The 21,634-nt window shown below is 33.1% G+C and overlaps 1 protein-coding gene across 1 annotated transcript; it reads left to right on the top strand.

Annotated features, from left to right (window-relative positions):
* Positions 1–6,308: 6,308 nt before the first annotated feature.
* Positions 6,309–10,045, top strand: LOC140956544 (bZIP transcription factor 12-like). The gene is made up of 4 exons (XM_073413320.1): positions 6,309–7,219; positions 7,332–7,403; positions 8,093–8,122; positions 9,669–10,045. The coding sequence occupies exons 1-4, from the start codon at positions 6,563–6,565 to the stop codon at positions 9,747–9,749; spliced, it is 840 nt and encodes a 279-aa protein (XP_073269421.1). The 5' UTR covers positions 6,309–6,562; the 3' UTR covers positions 9,750–10,045.
* Positions 10,046–21,634: the final 11,589 nt, after the last annotated feature.

The following is a 21,634-nucleotide window of genomic DNA, read 5'->3' on the forward strand; positions in this document are numbered from 1 at the left end:
ATCCTCATTTTCAAACAAATAACTTTGATATATTTTCTCTTGTTCTCCGTCCTTCTCTCAACTTATATCACTACTATTTTTTCTAAATCGAGATGAACCTCGCGCACTGTTCAGTTCACTTGTATAATACTTTGTGCAATGCCCGAGATTTAATTATTGTAATCAGAAGTGGATTAATTAACAGTATTGAGGGTATAGGAGCTGGAGTGGGATAGCCAGGCGTCGGTACATCACAAAACTAATCTTTTGTACAGAACCTTTGGCGCCCGAGCGGTAGAAAAAGACCGCCCGAGCGCCAGTGCAGAACACGGTTAGTACTTGGACAGAACGTCTGGCGCCCGAGCGGCAAAAAATTACCGCCCGAGCGCCAGTGTGTAACAAGTTGGACACTCGGGCAGAACGTTCCGCGCCCGAGCGGTAAATTGTGACCGCCCGAGCGCCGCTTGCAATGCAAGAAAAATAAGCCACGTAGCTTAACCATGCAAGTAGATATATATAAGGTTGTAAGGTTCTTCAGCAAGAAGCAGAAACGAAGAAATCGAGAAAGGAAATGAGAAAAGTTATAGAAAATCCTTACGCCTTTATATTTCGATCCGCCCGTTAGATTTTGAATCCGACTTCGGTACTGTGTTCCTATCGACGTGGGCTACAACTGGACGTAAGTTTTGTTACGTTTTGATATGTGTTGAAATTATGCTATTGTCAGAATTGAATAAAATTCATATATGATGTTCTTGACATGTTAGACATCATAGAATCGAAGTCAGATTAAGAAACAGATTGATTACGGATTTGTTATGATTTTTCAGATTATATTGAGTGGTATTGGACAAATTTGGATTATGGTTGAATTATGGATTATATTGGATATTGGTTATGAATTGTAATTGATATCTCTTGCTATCTGAGTTGACGGGGATATTGAGATTGTACCGTTATGCCGTTGATTTTGAATTGAATTCAGATTGATCAGATTCAGTATTGAATTGAGAATGGACGGTTGATATTATTATTCTCGATATGTCCTTTCAGATTTACAGAGGCAATCTTGAGTTCAGAACTTCCGTTTCTTCCGACCGAGACTACAAACGAAAGGTATAAGTCAATGTGGTATTGGGAGATCGACACAAGTAGGATATACTTGTGTTTCCCTAAATCACATACTNACCGAGACTACAAACGAAAGGTATAAGTCAGTGTGGTATTGGGAGATCGACACAAGTAGGATATACTTGTATTTCCCTAAATCACATACTTTTTGTTATTATTTGCATTGATTTGATTTGATATGCTTGTTCTATTGATGTATAGAGAGCATGTGTTAGACGAATATGAGATGAGTGATCTTGTGACGGATAGTGTATTGACGATAGTGCCACAGTCTGTGACGGATAGGTCAAGACACTGGATGTTTGGTTATATCGACGTGGATAGAATCAGAGTTTCTTCTATTACTGTTGATCGATATAGGAATACCAACGTCTGGAAATCGGGATCCCTAGACTAGGATTTAGTCTAGTCTGAGTCGTGGAGTCACGAGTATGATTGATAGTTGATATTACTTATGTTTCAGATTTTGATATATATCTGATATCTGCTTCATGCTTTATATTAACTATATGATTGCATGTTTCGTTGATTTATACTGGGATTTATTCTCACCGGCGTTATCCGGCTGTTGTCGTGTTTGTATGTGCGCATGACAACAGGTGGGACAGGGTCAGGGGTCGAGGAGATGAAGAGAGAGATCGTGATTAGAGTGGAGACTACGGACTTGATCTGAGATAGGGTTGAACACTTGATATTTAGTAGTTGAACCTTAGTTTGTAAATGATTGTATATAGTACAAGACTTGTACTTTTCTTTTATACTGATATGTAGAGTAGAGTGATTCCATTACGTTCCGCATTTGATATTATATTTAATAATAATAAAAAAAGTTAGACCCTGTTTATTATAATTGATTAATTTGTCCCAATGACGATTAAAAATATGATTAGCGTCCGGGTCCCCACACTTTGTGTGAATTTGTTGCAGGTATTATCGTTGTATCATCTGAAACAATATTCCACGACGAACTTCGGAGCACCGTTGTAGGCCTCGGTTTGGTTTCTTTTTATTTCAGTATCTTATGAAGTTTAATTTACCGTATTATTTACAATTATAACATAAGTTCATCTATAATCAAAATTTCGCATAATTATACCCCGTTCCCCGAACAATTTCAATTTCAAAAATCTTTTCACAATTTCGAAAAAAAATTAAAAATTAACGCCAAATATCAACAAAAAAACGCAAAAATTTGCCCAATGCTCTCGAATTTCAATGGCAAATACCACAAACAGAAAATGATACATGTCGCTAATCTTTAATAATCCGACTACGGTCTGTCGATTATACGATGTTATTAATTGTCAAATTGTACTTATTTTTTAAAAAAATGTATTTTCTTATTATGACAAAAAAACACGTGGAGTGAATGTCTGTGGCTTGCAGTTTAACGAAGTCAACGATTTGCTCGAGTTGGCTTAAGGACACTGCCCTAAGCTACCCAAAAAATGACACGTGTCGTACCTTTATTTTACTTTTTAGGTTTTTTTTAATATTGAAATTCAGGAATTATGGATAATTTTAATGCCAAATTAAAGTGAAGGGTATTTCTCCTCATATCGAATTTGAACTACCACAGTTTTCATAGGACAAATGCATGCTCCTCACATCAAATTTCTCCAACCCATTTCCGTAATCGTCACCACGTCGCTTCCATAGTTAGACGACCACCGCCTTCATCGACACGCCACTTTCACGATTAGACGACCGTCTTCGTCATCGTACCTCCATGATCAATTTTTAGAATTTCAACACCTAAGTGGTTTGAGCGTTTGAAAGAGTGTACTATTTTCATAATATCATTGCCCTCATTTTTGTTATAATCTGTCGGCTTGCACCTTGTATTATGAAATTCGGCACTTTTTTAGAGGTAAAAGTTAACCATTCTTTGTATGAATATGTTTTAACTATTTATATACACAGCTTAAGTTCTAGTGAAATCTTTTGGCATCTCGATTGTCATTTGTTTGTCAAGCTACCTTAAATTATCAGTGAAGAAGTCACACTACGAAAAAAATAGGTGGCTATCGAAGATTTTGAATCATGTCCTTACATCGGTCGTCGTTGATCTATGACGACAGTTTTTCAAAAACTTTCTCAAATTTAGCGACATACACTCGTTATTTCCAAAGGATACAAGCGTTTGTATCCTCAATTTAGCGACAGTTTTTTGTAAAACTATCGTTAAATTTAGCGACAAAATTAAAAATCGTTGCTAATTGTGACGAATTTTAATTATCAAACAATCACTAAATAGTTATGGTTTTGTGAAAAATTGTCGCTAATTTTAGTGATATATATATATATATATAATCTGAATGATATTATATATATAACAATATTTCAAATCCGACTCAAATGTAAATTAAAGTGTGCAATAAACATAATCAACAAAATATAATAACATCCTACGGTGCCTTGGTTTCGTCATCGTCATAATCTTTATGGTCGTCATTATCAAAATCCTCGTGTCCTTCGTCATTGTCATTGTCATCGTCGCAGTTCAAGTCATGTGATGACCCGATATATTGTTGTCAGTATCTGCGTCCTACGCTCGTGTGATGGTCCGACAGCGAAGCGGCTGTTGTGTGATCCTCCTGTTGTGAAACAACCGTTGTGGGAGGAGCTGTGTGGGTGAAATGCACTACTATATGTCTGCAAGGGTGGCAACATAAGTGCTCCTTGAAACATCTAAGCAACCAGAAAACGTACTTGCTCTTCCAAAAAAGATATTCGAGTGCTCAACAACTCGTTTTCCTTCTTATATTCTTGAAACTCCATCTGGAGCACATTAGACCACATTTGATGCAGTTAAATCCTCCCTCAACTTTCGAAAAATATTTATAACACACATTAATTGTCTACAAAATAAATTATTTTTAATAATGATACACGTATGATCGATATTAATTTGTAATAAATATTGAAGTAAATAAAATATTTTAAGATATATACATATATGTACATCAGTTAAAAATATTAAAAATTAAGCATAATATTAACATAGTGGCGTTTTGATATTCAGTTCCTAGTTTAGCAACTGCGTACTTAATTCCTCACTAAATTTAGCAACAGATTTAACTAAATTATCGCTAATCCATCGTTAATTTTCTCACGGTAGTAAAATTACTACGATTTCGCAAAAATCATAAGAAAATTAAATTTAGCGACGGTTACACGCCTGCTTTTTGTACAATCATTTAGAATGGTGACTCATAGACAATACGAAGGGCTTCCAGAAATTTGTAAAGCATTTACACAAAGATCGTCGAACTACTGAGTTCAATCAAAATCACTAACCAACACACACGTATATAATGATATAATTAAAGTTATATTTTTCATGGATGATATAGTTTGATACAGAAGCTATCTTTAAAAACACATACATGAGTTCAGCCTTTTAAAATATTTTTATTAAAAAAAGAAAAATCAATTTTGTTATTTGGATAAATGTCAAAAATTATTTAATTTTTAAATAAAAGTAGAACCAGAAGCTCAGAATCTAGAAATTCTAATTTCTAAAAACCTAAAGAACATTCATATTTTAAAAAAATGCTTTTAGTTGTTTGAAACGGACTCATAATATTATTGTGGTGAACATTGATGGAGTCAAAGAGGACGGGTGGGTGCGATCGCTTCCTCAATATTTAATTTCATCGGCCATAAACCTAAAATAATTATATTTTTTCCATTTTTCTTAAAATTTTTTGCGCCTCAATCTAAATTTTCGGATTACGTCTCTGGTTGTGTAGATACATACTCAACTTCTAACGTGACTACTGAACCTCAAGTGAAATATTAGTTTATCAAAAAGACAAAAAGTTGTGTGAGACGATCTCATGGGTCATATTTTGTGAGACGAATCTCTTATTTGAGTCATCCATGAAAAAATATTACTTTTTATGTTAAAAATATTATTTTTTATTGTGAATATAAGTAAGATTGATACTCTCACATATAAACAAGAGACCAACCCTATCAAAAAAGAGAAAAATTAGTGTAGGGGTTTTTGTTGTCAAATTGCCGATATTTTGAACAAATTCGTATTTTCTTATTTTGGCAAAAAGCGCGTGGAGTGAATGTATGGAGCCGGCCCTCAGATTCACGTAGTCAACATTTTAAACGGCAAAAGCGTTCACATGTCACATCTAGAGAAAAGCATCACGCTCTTCCTTGGCGCGTATACTTCACCTCCTCCTACCTTCTTCCAGACGGCCACGCACTCAAAGCCAAAGTTGTGAGTGATATCCACGAAACAAATAAGTATGTACTTTTATCTCGTACCAAAATTAATAATAAATACCCCTTAATAAAATATGAAGAAAAAAATTATAAAAAATTAATAAAAATTAATTCTTAATTTATTAGTTACTTGATTTATACATAAAAATTAAATACTTTGGTTGATTCGAAGAACCGGCCTTTTAAGATTCATATAAATTTCAAACATATTTATAATTTTTAATTATTGCAAATTATATATAAAAAAAATTATTTTCCACCACCTTAGATCAATTTATTCAATCTCGGAAAATATTTCTAGCCTAATATACTAACGAATATGTCAGTCTTCGTGAGATGAGTCGATCCGATCAAATTTGTAGTCAAAATAAATATTTTTAACATAAAAAATACTAAATTTTTATGAGTCGGATCATGTAGAAGATACATCTCATAAAATTAATCATTAAAATGGTCAGTGAGTTTTATTTGGGAGGTAGTTTTAGGTGGAAATTGATGAAATCATGAAGACCATTAAGGTAGAAGATGTCATAGTTATCTAAATCCAAATGGTGTAAATGACGTTTGAATCGATGAATTTTAAATATATTTTCGTAATCTTAGAAAAATAAAATTATAAATTTCAAATCCACATCTTGCATGTTTATATAATATTTCACATCAATTAAAATGAATTTCAAGTTCATTTAATAACAGAGACATTTAAAAAATAATATATTTTGTTTAACTAATGAGCAAATAAATAAGATATAAATTTAATATTTTATATATTATTTTATTATTAACAATAAATTTATAATCGATTTTATATAAATTTCAAATTCTATTCTCAACAAAATGTATGGTAAAATTTCTAAAAATTAACAATAATTAATACTTTGATTTTAAAATAGAATCTTTTTTATGGCAGAGCGAGAGCTGAAAATGTCTTAATATAACAGGCAGAACTCAGAAGATGCCAATTCAGCCCACTGCTTTTGTCTTCATTCCTTTTTATCCTTTTTCGGGTTTTCTTGGCCAACTAAACCATAATTTGGAAGCATTAAATTCAAACTCAACCGGACGCCAACGTTATTGAATTCTCTTTTTCTCTTTTTCTTCATGTAAAGATCGAAAAGGGTCGTGATTTTCGATCGGAGAACTAATTTTCTGAGAGAAATCTGATTGAATTCCGGCTTAATCGGCAGGTTGGTAAAGCTGTACATAAATGGCGTATTCAAAGGTGATGGCTTCGAGTTCACCGCCCAATCCGGATCTGCCAGCTCAGACCTCGTCTCCCGCTTTACATTCCGCTGCAAATCTTCAATCGGATTACAGTCGGGGATTCGGGTCCATGAACATGGAGGATATACTCAATAATATCTACTCCGAGTCTGATTCCTTCGCGCCGGAGACCAACTCCGGTGATGGTGAGAGGAATGGGAGTAAGACGGTGGACGAGGTGTGGAGGGATATTGTGAGTGGCGGCGCCGGGGGTGGGGAGCCGGCGATGACGCTGGAGGTTTTTCTGGCGAAGGCGGGGGTGGTGAATGAGGAGGATGTTGGGGTCTCGGAGGCCGTGAAGATGGCTCCGGCTCCTCAGCCGCTGCCGCAGACGGGTATGATGAGTCCCGCAACAGGGGTTCCGGCGGTTCAGTTTCCCCCGGTTGTGTGCGTGCAGAATGGCATGGGTGCTGGAGGGTTTGGAATGGAGTTTGGGAATGGAGTGGCGGCTGTGGGTGGAGGCGGCGGCGGCGGAGGCAGTGGAAGAGGGAAGAGGAGGGCGACAGTGGAGGAGGCGTCGCTCGACAAGGCCACTCAGCAGAAGCAGAGGAGAATGATCAAGAATAGGGAGTCGGCCGCTAGGTCCAGGGAGAGAAAACAGGTTTCTAGATATCTTGCATTTTTTTTAAATAATTTCTTTTTGATCGCCTAATTTCTCCTTGATTTATAGGAACAAGTTATTTTTTTTATCCTATGTTTAATTTTGATGCAAGGCTTATACTGTGGAGTTGGAGTCACAGGTGACAACACTAGAGGATGAAAATGCGGAGCTTTTGAAAGAAGTGGTATGATTGTTTACTGATTGATTTTGAATCAGATTTCAGCCATTTGAATTCTGTTGCATGAAATTTATTATGTGCTATTGTGATAATTGTGTATGTGAAACTGCTTCAAGAACAAGAGTATGATTAATTCTTGTAAAATGTTAAGAAGCAATAGTTGAGTTATTGGTATGTGATGGATTTGAATCGGTTCGGTTAGGACTAGACGACTAGCAACTGCAACAGCTCAATCTGCAGTATAGTGGGATATGAGTTCGAGTCTTTCCCACATGAATTAATAATTAATTACTTCTACATAAACTATTTAACCTTGGCTAGACTGAAATAATGTGTGCTTGTTTTCTAATTTCTAGTCACCCAGAGTACAATTTACTCATTATGATGTGCAGTTAGTAGTATGTAGTCAACCATTTCTATCTTTCTTTTTGATGTTAAAATTTCGAAATCAATCGTGTTGACGTATTATTTGATAATCTGGATGAAACGTCAAACACTGTTGATGGCACTGGTTTTGCAACTCCTCATGGATGCGGGAATCACATATTTGTTATTCTTTCTTTGTTTCTCGTAAGTCATTCAGTAATCAACAATTTGGCTATGAAACACAATGCACCCTAACTTTGCAGATGGCGTTATTTGGTTATGGTTATCATTTTGATGAAGTTTTAAAATGAACATCATCTATTTTGCAGGCTGAATTGAAGAGACGGCGGTATAAACAGGTACGGATTTGCTGATGCTATTAAACTGCGTAACACTTTACTGGTTTCCATTATCTTCGTTCTGAAGATCACTTTTTCTCGCCCATTTGTCTCCTTTAGGTTTTTGCTGAAATTTAGAGATCCCTATCACATGAAAATGCTCTGCCTTTTGGTTTCTATTGCATCTTCTTCCTTGGCACTTGGATGTTTTACCACTAAAATAACACTTGGTCGTTTATTTCGGAAAACGTATTGGACTAAGAAATTAGTATTAATGGCATTTCTTGTCACCTGGCAATATAAGTTGAGTAATGGTAATTTTATAAGGTTATCCTCAATACACTTAAGGGGAACATTATCTTATGATAGGAATCTCATAATCTCATGATTCACCACCCAAAATTTATAGAACCTGATTCTGGAACCTTATTTCTTATTTTTAGTTGGTGAGGTACTAATGAAATGATTTAGACCCTCGGAGACGCTAGCCAACTCCAACGCATCCTTTTCTATTAACCTTCAATATCTTTCACCTCTATACTGAACTAGGACTTGAGATTTGAATATTGTTGTTCTAAACATGATTGACTAGGCGTATTAAATGGGCTATGTAAGACAAAGCGTCTTCTTTTGTACCAAATGCTACCATTGATGATCACAATTTGCTTCAAATTTTTGAAAACATATGGTGGTCTAGCAAGTAATGTTAATGTTGCTTCCAACAGACTATTTTGGACCACTGTAAAAAAAATTGTTCTTGTTTCAAATTAGATGATCGATACCATTCGAAGGAATCTACTTCATTTGGGAAAGGAACTTTGATAGGATCTGCCTTTTCGTGTCTGACTGATTCTCATCTTAGATACTTTCTGCATGGTTGCGTATGAGACAAACTTTTATACATTTCAACTAACAGCTAGACGGTGAGTTGCTACTAATGCTAGAGATATGCTACTGATTTCCAATCTTGAAGAGTATAAAATTTGTAAAAATGTGCTCAAGTGAAGTATTGCCTGTCTGCACCAACTTTATTTTCATAATTAGGCATATAATATACGTGCTTGCTACATCTCTTAGCCTGTATTTTGCCTGTAATACTGCAATATAATGTTTAAAGCCATGTAGCACGGATACTTCTAAATTTTTTTCTTGAAGTATCAGATACGGATAAGATACAGATATAGATACGACACACTGATGCGCATGTCGGATACGGCAAAATCCGTGTCGTTGACTTTTTTGTAGGTTTGACTAGTCGGACACGGTTAGGATACGCCATGGACAAAGCATGCATATGTTTCATTTTTGTTTTTATTTTTTAAATCACTATTATGAAGTTGTACATTGTATATATTTGCACATATATGTATCTACAATATATTTATATAAATATATATATCTCTAAAATTTTCGAGTTTGAGGTTAGTTCTCTTTCACAACCTGTGGTTCCATCACTGATTGTATAGTTTATATCGGTTCTAGTTGTCTTTGTGTTGATAACCATGCTTCCACTCAAAGCTTTACTGCCAACTTACCGCGTACTCGTTCTTGATTCAAATTTTACAAGCTCATGGAGAACCTAATTCCGGTTGTCGAGAAACGAAGGCCTCCAAGAGTTTTGCGTAGAGTTCATTCAATGAACTGGTAGACGATCTTATTTAAAGCTTTTAGTTGATGCTGAAGATGGATGAAAGTAACGAGTTCGTCGAGTTTTTAGTAATGTCGCGAGTAGACGTTCGGGCATGAGCTGGTCTCTTGATATTTATCTTCTAGCTAAACTAAAACTATAGGTTGATTATATGTATGTTTGTATTGCCGTTGAGATCATAAGTTCAATATAAATTTATGTAATTAATTTGCATTCGTAGGTTTTGTAGGTAACATGAAGTTGGGCATAGTTGATGTTAATCCCATATTGTGATGATTATGATTTCTTTTTTAGATTATTTTTTTACCAATAATATTTTTTTTTAATATTTCTCTTCATCGAATTGTTTTTTTGGTTAACATCTAAGTAGAAAAAGAATATTCATTGGAGATTTAAGAAATTATGAATTATCATGTGTAAATACAATCCATGCACTTGACTATACGTGAAGGCTAAGAGATCATGTAAATTAAACACAAACCAAGCCAAACCAAACCAAATTACTAATTTGAAATGATTTTTAGTCTATCATAGTTTGAAATAATTTTAAAATTAACAAGATCCAAAGTTTAAATTTAGAAATTCCAAACCTGTATAAATATATAACTTTTTTAACTATAGATATATTTTATCTAATTTTTAGGTTATAATATATCATTTATTATAAAATGACAATGACTGTTACATTTATAAATTTTAAACTTTACAATTATTTAAAAGCCTTACAGGCTCAAAAAATTTGTCCATTAACTTAGACTTTAACTCACAAAGTTTTAATTTTTAACCTAAACTATGCTTACGAAATTTGTATTTTTGTGGGAAATTTTTAATGTTATTATCATATGTCATATTTGTTAAAGTAGGTGTCCAGCGAGTCAATTTGTAGTTTTAGTTTTATTGACTCTTATGTAAAAAAAAATCTTTATTTTAATAATATTTTATGATTTTATCTAATTATGACATTTAACTTTATATGCATACTTATACAAGCTGTATATATAAAGCTTTTGAATATATTATAGGTATCATGAGGTCTGCATCTCAATGTAAGATAATGAAACTCATTAGGAAGCGTACCCTATATTCTAAATAGGCTCCTAGTCGATTCAGCCGTCTAAAATAAGGATAAAGTTCGCTTAGCATGCTCTCTGATCCGTTTATCGACTTCATTGAGGGTTATAAATTGGCGATGTTGAGTGTAATTTCGCAATACATAGGAACCAATGCATTTTAGTTAGGGATTCACCACTTAGCTACGAGTAAAGATATCTTATGTGATCTGATGAGTTAATAGTGCAAAGAGTCCGTGGCCAAAACAAGACATGTGCTTTAGGGAAAGAGGTTTTCCTAGTTGCATATACGATGTCACTATTATTCTCAAAGATATATCACATTGTTATCGAATTCTTTTGCAACTTTCGATGTACCAATGATTGCATATTCGATCGAAACATGAGTTGAAGGAATCGTACTGTACGCTAAACATAACTTAGTTCTTGCAGATACTATCAGTGATATATAAGGGATTATGAGACGATGCTAGTAGACGCTCTTACCATGATCCGATGGATATAATCAGACTTGAGACTTGAGTTCCGACGTTCTTGATACTTGAGTTCTGACGTTCTTGATCGAGAAGTTGATGAAAATAATGAAGCCAATTAGGGTAAGCCCGAATATGAATAAATGTAATTCTGAATCGCATGGAATTGTGAACCCACGACTAGTTATATCCCTCAATCATTGAGGACCACACAAGTATTGGATTATTTGTTTTCGTTGAGATAGTCAAGTTCAAGAGGTCGAATTTTGCGACTGTAGTTTGATAATAATCAAACAGATTGTTTATAAAAGAGTTTATATGTTAATTCCTTGTAATAGAAGATGTGAAGGTTAGCTTAAAAGCTAATTAAGTGATGAGAGTGTAGCTACCTGTTTTAGTGAAGGAGTTGACAAAACTGACAGCCAAAAATAAATCAGTAGAAAATTTTATCCTTTGAAATTTTCATTTTTCATTACATGACGAGATTTATACCTCGACACATCGACGATGTCTGATCGTCGATCAGGATTATAATGATTTCATTATTATTTATTTAATAAATTTAGAATCTACTAATTAAATTATAAGATTAGTAGTGGTAACTACTGGTCAGTGAAAAATTCTCATGAAACATTTTAGAAGAGCCTATAAAATATTAATTAATTAATTGAGTTATCAAATAAAAAGTTATTTAATTTAAAGCAATGTGTGTGTGTGTGTATGGATATATGTGTGTATATATATATATTGTATTATTAAATTTGATAAATATTTAATTATGCATGATCTTTTCAAGAAAATTGAATACTTACTTGAGAATTTTAAATAATGAAAACATAGAATCTTATAATTTTCAAATGATTGAAATGTGTGTATATATATATATGTGTGTGTGTGTGTTATCAAGGAGTTGATAAAATTTGATAACACACACAACACATATACATACAATAAAGATATCAAGAATACAAGATCGAGATTCTCTCAATTTTTCTCTCCTCCAAAAAAGACCATGTTTCGGTAATATTGGTTGAAAAACAAAGACAAGTCTTGGCTATTATTTTTGAAGAAAAATTAAAGGAATGTCTAATATTTGATTAAGGTGTAAGTTAAAGGGTCCACTCAACTACTTTGCATTAAGGAAGTTCATCAAAAGTCTTGCCCACTTTAATCCAAAAGTCACGGCCAGCCCCATCACCACAACTCTATCATATCACTGTCGGATCTACGCCGCCTTCGGACGATCAAATCTCCTTACAAATTTCGTGTGGATTTCTTATACAATCTACACTATAATATCTGATCGTTGACTTGATAAGAATATCGAAGAAAGTTTGTATGGATTTACAAGAAGAATTATTACCATCTAAATATCGAGATAGTTGGAGACGACATTAAATATACAAAAATAAACTATTTTAAAATATTTTATGAATGTTTTAAATCATACAACACCCAAAGAGCGTTTTGAATATCAAAACAAAATTTTTTAAACTTTCGCTCCGCTGCGTATTGAGTGCAAAAAAAGGTATTCCAACAATATTGTGAAATAAACTTTTGTATACATGTTGATATTTGTTTATTTATAATGGTTAATTTAGAAAATTTAAACTATGTTTATAACTAATCAACATATTTTATTTGAAACAATTAGATTTGAAAATCGAACCTAATCTAATCAAACTAAAATCTATGTTTTGGTATGATTTGATTTTTAATTATTAATGATTTGATTTGGTTTGGAATTTCTCAAATTAAAAAGAATTGATTTGGTTCGGATTTTTGTTAAAACTGAACCATTATGTAGTTGATAAACACTACCATGTACACATGGTATGACTTGGTATGACTTCGGTCATTTAACAATGTCGCATTCTAAAAAAAACACATGATGAGATCCGTTCTTCGAAGCTTATTTTAATGGAAGTAATTTTATTAAATTCAAATTTTAATAGCATCGTAGTTAGCAAAATAATTTTGGTTAAATATTTTTTTTAAATATCCTCTAATGTGAACTTGAAAATACTCAAAAACATTTGGGATGCCATTTTTCAAAATTAAATTTTCACCAAGGTTAATCTATCAGAATAACCTAGTATCAAATTAATCTCAAACTCTATTTCACGGCCTGGAATTGTTGCAGGCAGTTCTTCGGGAAAGACATCCGAAAATTCTTGCGCTTCTGGAATATCTTCTAGTTTGAGTTCGACTCCTTTTATCTCGTCGAGCTGCTAGGCTCATGAGTCCAGAGATATACATGTTTATTTATTGGTATTGTCTTATATCCCTTAAAGACCGACCAGTCTTACATTTTCAATTCCGCAAGCTAAGTCCTCAACAAATACAATATTACCCGTTAAGATTTGATGTCACTCTTATGCGGTCCACTTATTCAACTTGATGAAAGGGCACAATGTCAGCAGTTTGACGCATAAAAACTTCTCATAAGGTCACTCATATCATTACTAGTCACATTCATGTACGGTATCTATTTTCTTGAATGAAAAGGTCATAGACCGAGGGATTTTATTTTAAAAATAGAAAAAAATGTTTCGAGCAGATCATATATCTAATTAACCCAATAAATTTTTGAATCCGCGATGAGAAACAAAAGGTGACGTGAGCTGGATTGGAATAAATTCTTATGCAACTCAAGTTCAAGATGAAAATTGGGTCAATTGAATCATTTTTAGTTATTTAATATATTTGGATTATTTATATTTTTATTTTGACGTGTGAGTTGATTGTAATATTTAGTTACGTTCATTATAATGCACGGAGGCCCAATTTGAAGTGTCTGCAATTTTTTTTTCTTGCTTTAAGCACGTAGGCCCAATTTAAAATGTTTGCAATGTTTTTTTTGGTTTTTTTTTGTCTTGGTTTAAGTCCATTAGGTTAAAGTCAAATTCTTTGGTCATGTATGAGCATGTCTTATATTTTTTTTTACTATTGAGAAGGTGGTAGGTGTGAAATTATTGATTTCTAATGACTTTTATGATGACATCGTTTTGTTGTCACTCTTTCTCTTATTTGATGAGTTCGTGTTGAATTTCAACATGAATAAGATAGAAACTAGTCTTGAAGATTTAGTCAACATACTTACGAATCATGAAACCACTATAAAAGAAGAAAAATGTTGATTTTTACTAGGCTCCTCGTCTGAGACAAAAAGGTCCCACAAGATAAAGAGGAAAAAGTGTTCTGCCTTATGAGAAAACAAACACAATAAGAAACATGATCTGAAAGCTTTAAAAAGGGTAACAAGCCCGATAGTTCAGAACTTAATTGTTCTCACTGCAAGAAACATGACATTGAAAAGTATTTAGGCCAGAAGTGTTTTGACAATAGCTAGATTTCAAGAAATATGGTGATATTATATTAAATAATGTTGAGATTTCAACAACAAACAAATGAAAACAAGATAGTCTTAATCGAATACACTTATGACACGTTAAGCTAGGACATATTTCAAACTCTCTTTACACATGTGAGTCCTGTCTGAAAAGAAAAATGATCAAGGCCCATTTCCTAGGGAAAAAAAGCGTATGCATGATCTATTGGATTTAATCCATACAATGTATGTGGCTCGCTAAATGTTAGCACGAGATATGATCATCATTAATTCATTATCTTTATTGATGACTTCTCAAGATATGTGTATGTGTGTTTGGTAAAATACAAGTCTGAAACATTTGAAAGATTCTAAGAATTCATAACTGAAGTAAAAAACAATTAAGAAATAATATTAAAACATTTCGATCAGATCGAGATGGAGAATACTTAAATAATGAATTTCAAAACTATTTTAAGGAGAATAAGATTCTCTCACCGTAGACTTCTCCAGCCACACCACATTTGATTGATGTATCAGAACGTTGTAATCGAACATTGATGAACATAGTTCGATCTATGATGTGATTCACTGAATTACAACCATTTTTTTGAGGATTTGCACTTGAGACTGCGATAATGTTGTTGAATAATGTTCATATAAAGATAGTGGAAAAGACTCTATATGAGATGTGGTTAAGAACCTCTCAAATATCCTTTTATTAGAATATGAGGAAGCTATACTTATGTAAAGCAGACCATGAGAGACAAATTGATAGTAGATCCAGTTTGTACTACTTTGTGAATATCCAAAAAATTATGTTGATTATTATTTCTATGATCCCAAAGAAACAAAAGTGTTTGTTTTTTTGGAATGCTACTTTCTCAGAGAAGAAGTTTCTATTAGATAGAAAAGTTGAGATGATAGAACTCGATGAAGTTCGAGATAAATCCATACCACAAATCATGATACCCATACCCCAACAGGCAATCGAATAATTACAATCTCCTAGGATTTGTATTCAAACTTAATGGTGGTGTTGTCTCTTGGAAGAGTTCAAAACAAGACAACAAAACTGATTCAAACACTAAGGCTGAATAAATAAGCATCAGCTGCAACAAAGGAGGCTGTTTAGATGAGGAATTTCGTCCAAGAGTAGGGCATCATTTCTCAAGGCTTGATCCAGTTCCGGTGTACTGCGACAACACCGGTGTCGTTGCACAAGCAAATGATTTGAGGTCTCATCAGAGATCCAAATATATATTGAGGAAGTTCCACATAATCGGGAGGTTGTGGGAGTAGGGCATCGCCTCTGAAGATAACGTTGCTGATTCAATTACGAATCTCCTGTCAGGACCATTGTTTGAGAAGCACCGTGAAACAATGAGTTTGATATGTATGAGTATTTGGCTATAGAGCAATTGAGAGAGTGTTACAGTAGGTACCCAGCAAGACAATTTGTGGCTTGTGGTTTATTATCTTTAATGTAAAACGGTCTTTATTGTAATAATATTTTATAGATATTATCAAGTTATGATATTTACTTTATCTGTGTACCCATGCAAACTGTAAATATAAAGACCTTGAATATACTATAGTACCATGAGGTTAATTTTTCAAGGTTGACCATTAAATTCATCATGCGTGCACTGTATATTCTAAATATATTCCTAGTCGATCCAGTCGCCTAAAATAAAGATAAAGTTCTCTCGAGTTTGAGACTAACATCAGCGGTATTAATGTTACGTTTAATTGGTAAGGACATGTATATGTTCATTCATACAGATAGGTGATCATGAAATGAATCACTGAACAACCCTCCTTTGGACTTTTCAAGTGGTTATCACTTATCGAGTGAAATATTCTGTGGTTATGTTTGTACACCATTAGTCCTTAGACCTGGGACAATATGGAGGCTCTACGTACTAGCACTGCACTTTGACTCGTTTACCGACGCCAGAAGGATAATCATATGATGAGATTGGTTGTAGCTCCGAAATACGTTGAAGCCAATGTATTGCAGTCAAGGATTCACTGATCATCTGAGGGTGTGGATATCTTATGTGATCTGATGAGTTAATAGTACAAATAATCTCTGGCCAGAGTTAGATGTGTTATTAGGGAAGATGGTTATCTAGTTGCACATCTGGTGCCACTATTGTTTCTCAAAGATACATTGCATCGTTATCAAATTTATTTGCAACTCTCAATATATCAATGGCTACATATTCGATCGTGATATATGAGCGAAGAGACCGTACTGTATGTTAATCATAATCTATTGGTTCTTGTAGGCACTATCAATGATACCTAGTGGATCATGGAGTGATGTTACTAGACACTATTACCATGATCCGATAGATGCTATCATACTTGAGTTCTGACATTTTTATGATCAAAGGGTTGATACACAGAATGTGACAAACAAGGGTAAGCCCAATAAGAAACAAATGTTGTTTTGAATCATCTGAGTTGAATGAACTCACAGTTAGTTGTATTCCTAAACCGTTGAGGTTCAATCAAGTATTGGATTTGTGTTCCCGTTGATATAGTAAAATTCAAAGAGTTGAATTTGGAGATTGTAGTTTGATGAAAATCAAACATATTGTTTATAAAAGAATTTATGAATGGATTTTATTATTGGAAGTTGTGGATGTTAGCTTAAATGCTAATTAAGTGAAGAGAGTGCAATTGACAAATTTAGTGAAAGAGTTCACAAAATAGACAACTTCTAAAAATGAATCCGTGGAAAATTTCGTCATTTTTTCACTATATGAACGAGATTTGTACTCTCGATACATCGATGTTGTCAAATCATCGATCATAGTTATAATAAGTCACAATTATTTAATTAGGGAATTTAGAATATGCTAATTAAATGATAATTGGGTAGTAGTTAGTGGTTGCTACATAAGATTCTCATAAAATATTCTAGATGAATTTAAAATTAATTAATTAATGGATTAAGTAATTAAATAATGATTATTTAATTATATTATATAATGTATCATCAAGAGCTGATAATTATTTAATTATAATTGTAATTTAAAGAATGAAAAATACAACATGAGAATTTTAAATAATGAAAATCATATCATTCTGATTCAAGACGAATCCTAGTAGGATTGAGATAGTGTTTTTATTAAAAACATATTATCAAAAATTGATAATATAGAACACACAACTTGAGAGTCAAAATAATCAAGGATCTCAAGTTTATCTCCCTTCTCTCATCTACGAGCAAAATCACCTCTTCCCTTATTGGAGAAGCTCGGCCGAGCACCACCACAACTCAGCCTGTCACGGACTGTCCCATTACGAAGCTGCTGCACCACCGCCGAAGTTGCAAGATTCTAACGATTACTTTCAGCGCAAAATTTCACATAGATCTCCAGTGCGATCTATACGAGGGACACATTATTTGATCGTAGACTTGATTAGGCAATTGAAAAACGACGGTTAATCAAGTAGATCATTTGTAGGGAGATTGAAAAACAGTGGTTAATCCAGTAGATCGTTTGTAGAGATTTACGAGAACGACTATCTTCGCTTAAAACTCGGAATAATTTAGTGTCCAATGTTTAGAAAACATAGATAAACATCTAAATATCCAATGCTATTTAATTGAATAATAAATCGAATATGAGAGTTCTGATTGTCAAAACATAAAATTTTAAATTCATGCTACTTCTTATGTTCGAGAAAACGATATTTCAATAACTTTTTTGTGGCCTCGCTAGATTCTCATTAAAAGGACCGTAACAATAAAAATCGTAGTGTCACATTTGTACGCATTCATTCATGCAATAATGAGTGTCCTTGCAACATGATACTTGATAATGTTCATTCAAGCCTACAGCACCCCACAATACTATATTTCATGTTCTGTTACTCTCAGTTGAGTCACAGCCAAACTTCTGATCTTGATTGTTCATTGTCCATTGTCTAAACTATTTTTCAGAAATTTTATGGGATTATTCTTATCGCGACTTGAACCAAATTTCCGAGCCATTTTCGAAATCGGTGCTCACAGAATTATACCACTTTTCTTAGTAACAATCGAACAAGTGCATGAGGAATACCCGGTTGAATTAGGAAAGTTTGTGTAGGTGTTATGATAGGGTGTAAACTGTTTAACTTCAGTCGTCAAAATTTTAACTCGAGCCAAACTTGGTTTTGTTGAATAATAAATAAGACCACAAATCTTAATAATCAAATAAAAAAAGATTTGCAGTTTTTTCAGTTTGGATGATCGATTTTTTTAAGGTTTTAAGTTTTTTCTTAAATTAGATACTCTAATTACCTTTAAATATAATTCAAATTATTTAGGCTCTATTTAGTTGCAGGAAGCCAACAGAATAGAATTAATTTTTTTTATATATATAAAAATTGTTGAAAAATTATTTAAAAATGTGAAAAATATTTGTGTTGAAAATGTGAATGTTGAATGTTGAAAATTAGGTGTTGAATATTGAAAATTAGTGTGTGATGATGTAGGTAATGATGTATTTTATTTTTGGATTATTTGTAAAAATTTTCTATAAATAGATCTCTCATTTGTGAAGAAAATCACAATTGAGTTGAGAGAAAAATATTATAAAGTGTGTAGTGTGATAATTTTGAGAGTTTGAGATTTTTACTTTTTACCGTAAATTTTTACTTTTTCACAACACGTTATCAGCACGAAGCTCTAAAAGTCCTCCATATTTTTCCAAGCTCCGAACAGAAGAAAAAGGTAACAAAAGTAATAATATTTATTTTACTGTTATTTATTTATTGTTTATATATGTAATATATAATATAATGTTATTGTTAGAAATAATAAAAATAATTTTTTCAAAAACTTGTTATAAATCCTGGGAGGATGTTAAGACGACATCCCACACTCCCGGTAAGGGATACGACAAGTATAAAAGCCTATAAGGTTTTTTAAACAAAATAACTTATGACACCTAATTATAATAATGTGATATGATATACATAATTATTTAAATATGACTAATATTATATACACCATATTATTACCATAAAATTATACAAATACATACATTTATTTTCTTATACACCAACGGTAATAAACGGTAACAAAACGGCTAGTTTTTGCTCTATAAATACAATCTCACAAATACATTCAATCACTCCAACTTTCTCTTCTTCTCTAAAAATTATTCTTCATCAAATTTTCGAAGAAAAAAAGAAGATGGCTTTCACGAGGTTATTTTTAATTATTTTGGTTATCATACTCACCAGTCTTGTATTTATCGGAGAATATCCTCCTCGTGTGTTTTCTTTATTTTTACGAATACTTGTACTTGTTGTTTATCCATTACTTTGTATTGCAATATTCATTAACTAATAAAATGCATCGTAATTTTTAGTACCACCATGGCAAACTTGGCAAAGCTCGAATTCATCGCTCTAGATATTACTGGGAAAAACTATATGCCATGGACTCTTGATGTAGAAATGCATCTTGAGTCATTGGGTCTAAGCGAAATCATTAAAGAAAATGGTATATCTTCATCACAAAAAAAAGCAAAAGCTATAATATTTTTACGACGACACCTTGATGAAGGTTTCAAATGTGAATATCTCATCGAAAAAGATCTCATGGCTCTGTGGAAAGGATTAAAAGAGAGATTTGAACATATAAGGGAAGTTATACTTCCGACCGCCCGTGATGAATGGAATATATTAAGATTCCAAGACTTTAAAAAAGTCAGTGATTACAATTCAGCGATGTATAGAATAATCTCCCAGTTAAAATTTTGTGGACATGAGGTTACAGAATCAGAAATGCTTGAAAAAATATTTTCCACGTTTCACGCATCAAATATAACACTACAGCAACAATATAGAGTGCGTGGATTTGCGAGATATTCTGAACTCATCGCCTGTCTTCTTGTGGCGGAAAAGAACAACGAGCTATTAATGAGATATCATCAGTCCCGACCCACTGGATCAACAGCATTTCCAGAAGTAAATTTTGTAAGTAAAAATGAATTTAAACCTGGAAACCAAAATCAAATGCAAAGACAAGGTTTTGGTCGAGGTCGAGGTCGAGGTCGAGGTCGTGGACGTGGACGTGGACGAGGAAGTGGTCGTGGACGCGGCCGTGGTTTTGAAAATAATCGAGATAGTTATTTCTATAACTCATCTCAAAATAACGTCCCAAACCATCCACTGAAAAGGCATCAAGAAAACATGAGTGTTAATGAATATCACTCGAAAAGATTTGAAAGTTCTTGTTTCAGATGCGACACTCCAGGACATTGGTCTCGTATTTGTCGAGCCCCTGAGTATCTTTACAAACTTTATAAAGAATCAATAAAGGGGAAAGAAAAGGAGACCAACTTCAATGAGCGAAGTGACCGTTTGAGTGATTCAACTCATTTTGATGCTGCTGATTTTATGAATGATTTCTCTGGAAATGATCAATATGTTGGTGGGATAGAAATGAACAATATTGATGCTGCAGATTTTCTCAATGATTTCTCTGAAAATGAACAATATAGTGGTAGAATATAAATGTACAATAATTTATTTTTCATGTATTTATATGATAATGTTTTATTGTACAATTATGATATGTGTTATATTTAAATATGTATTGTCATTAATTTTTTTTCATTGCATATTTTTTGAAGTTCAAATATGGAAAATGCTATGAGCAAAGCTGAAGTTTGCATACCCGATAGTGGTACAACGCACACTATCCTCCGAGATAAAAGATATTTCTTGGAACTAAAACCAACAAAAACAACGGTGAATACAATATCAGGTCCTGTAGACTTGATTAAAGGATGTGGTAAAGCACAATTTTTGTTACCTAATGGTACAAAATTTTTGATCAATGATGCTTTATATTCACCACAATCGAAAAGAAATTTGTTGAGTTTTAATGATATATATTCCCATGGGTATGATACTCAAACAATGAATGAAGGGAATGAGAAATATATGTGTCTTACCACATATAAATCAGGAAAGAAATATGTGATTGAAAAACTA

Source organism: Primulina huaijiensis, chromosome 14 (genome assembly GCF_012295235.1).
Source record: "Primulina huaijiensis isolate GDHJ02 chromosome 14, ASM1229523v2, whole genome shotgun sequence".
Classification (NCBI taxonomy): Eukaryota; Viridiplantae; Streptophyta; class Magnoliopsida; order Lamiales; family Gesneriaceae; genus Primulina; species Primulina huaijiensis.

Excerpts from the sequence above, each read along its gene's own strand:
- LOC140956544 (XM_073413320.1), top strand. The coding sequence starts at position 6,563 with ATGGCGTATTCAAAGGTGATGGCTTCGAGTTCACCGCCCAATCCGGAT. Across the intron at positions 7,220-7,331 it reads GGTCCAGGGAGAGAAAACAG|GCTTATACTGTGGAGTTGGA; the intron begins GTTTCTAGATAT and ends TTTTGATGCAAG. Across the intron at positions 8,123-9,668 it reads AGAGACGGCGGTATAAACAG|CTCATGGAGAACCTAATTCC; the intron begins GTACGGATTTGC and ends AAATTTTACAAG.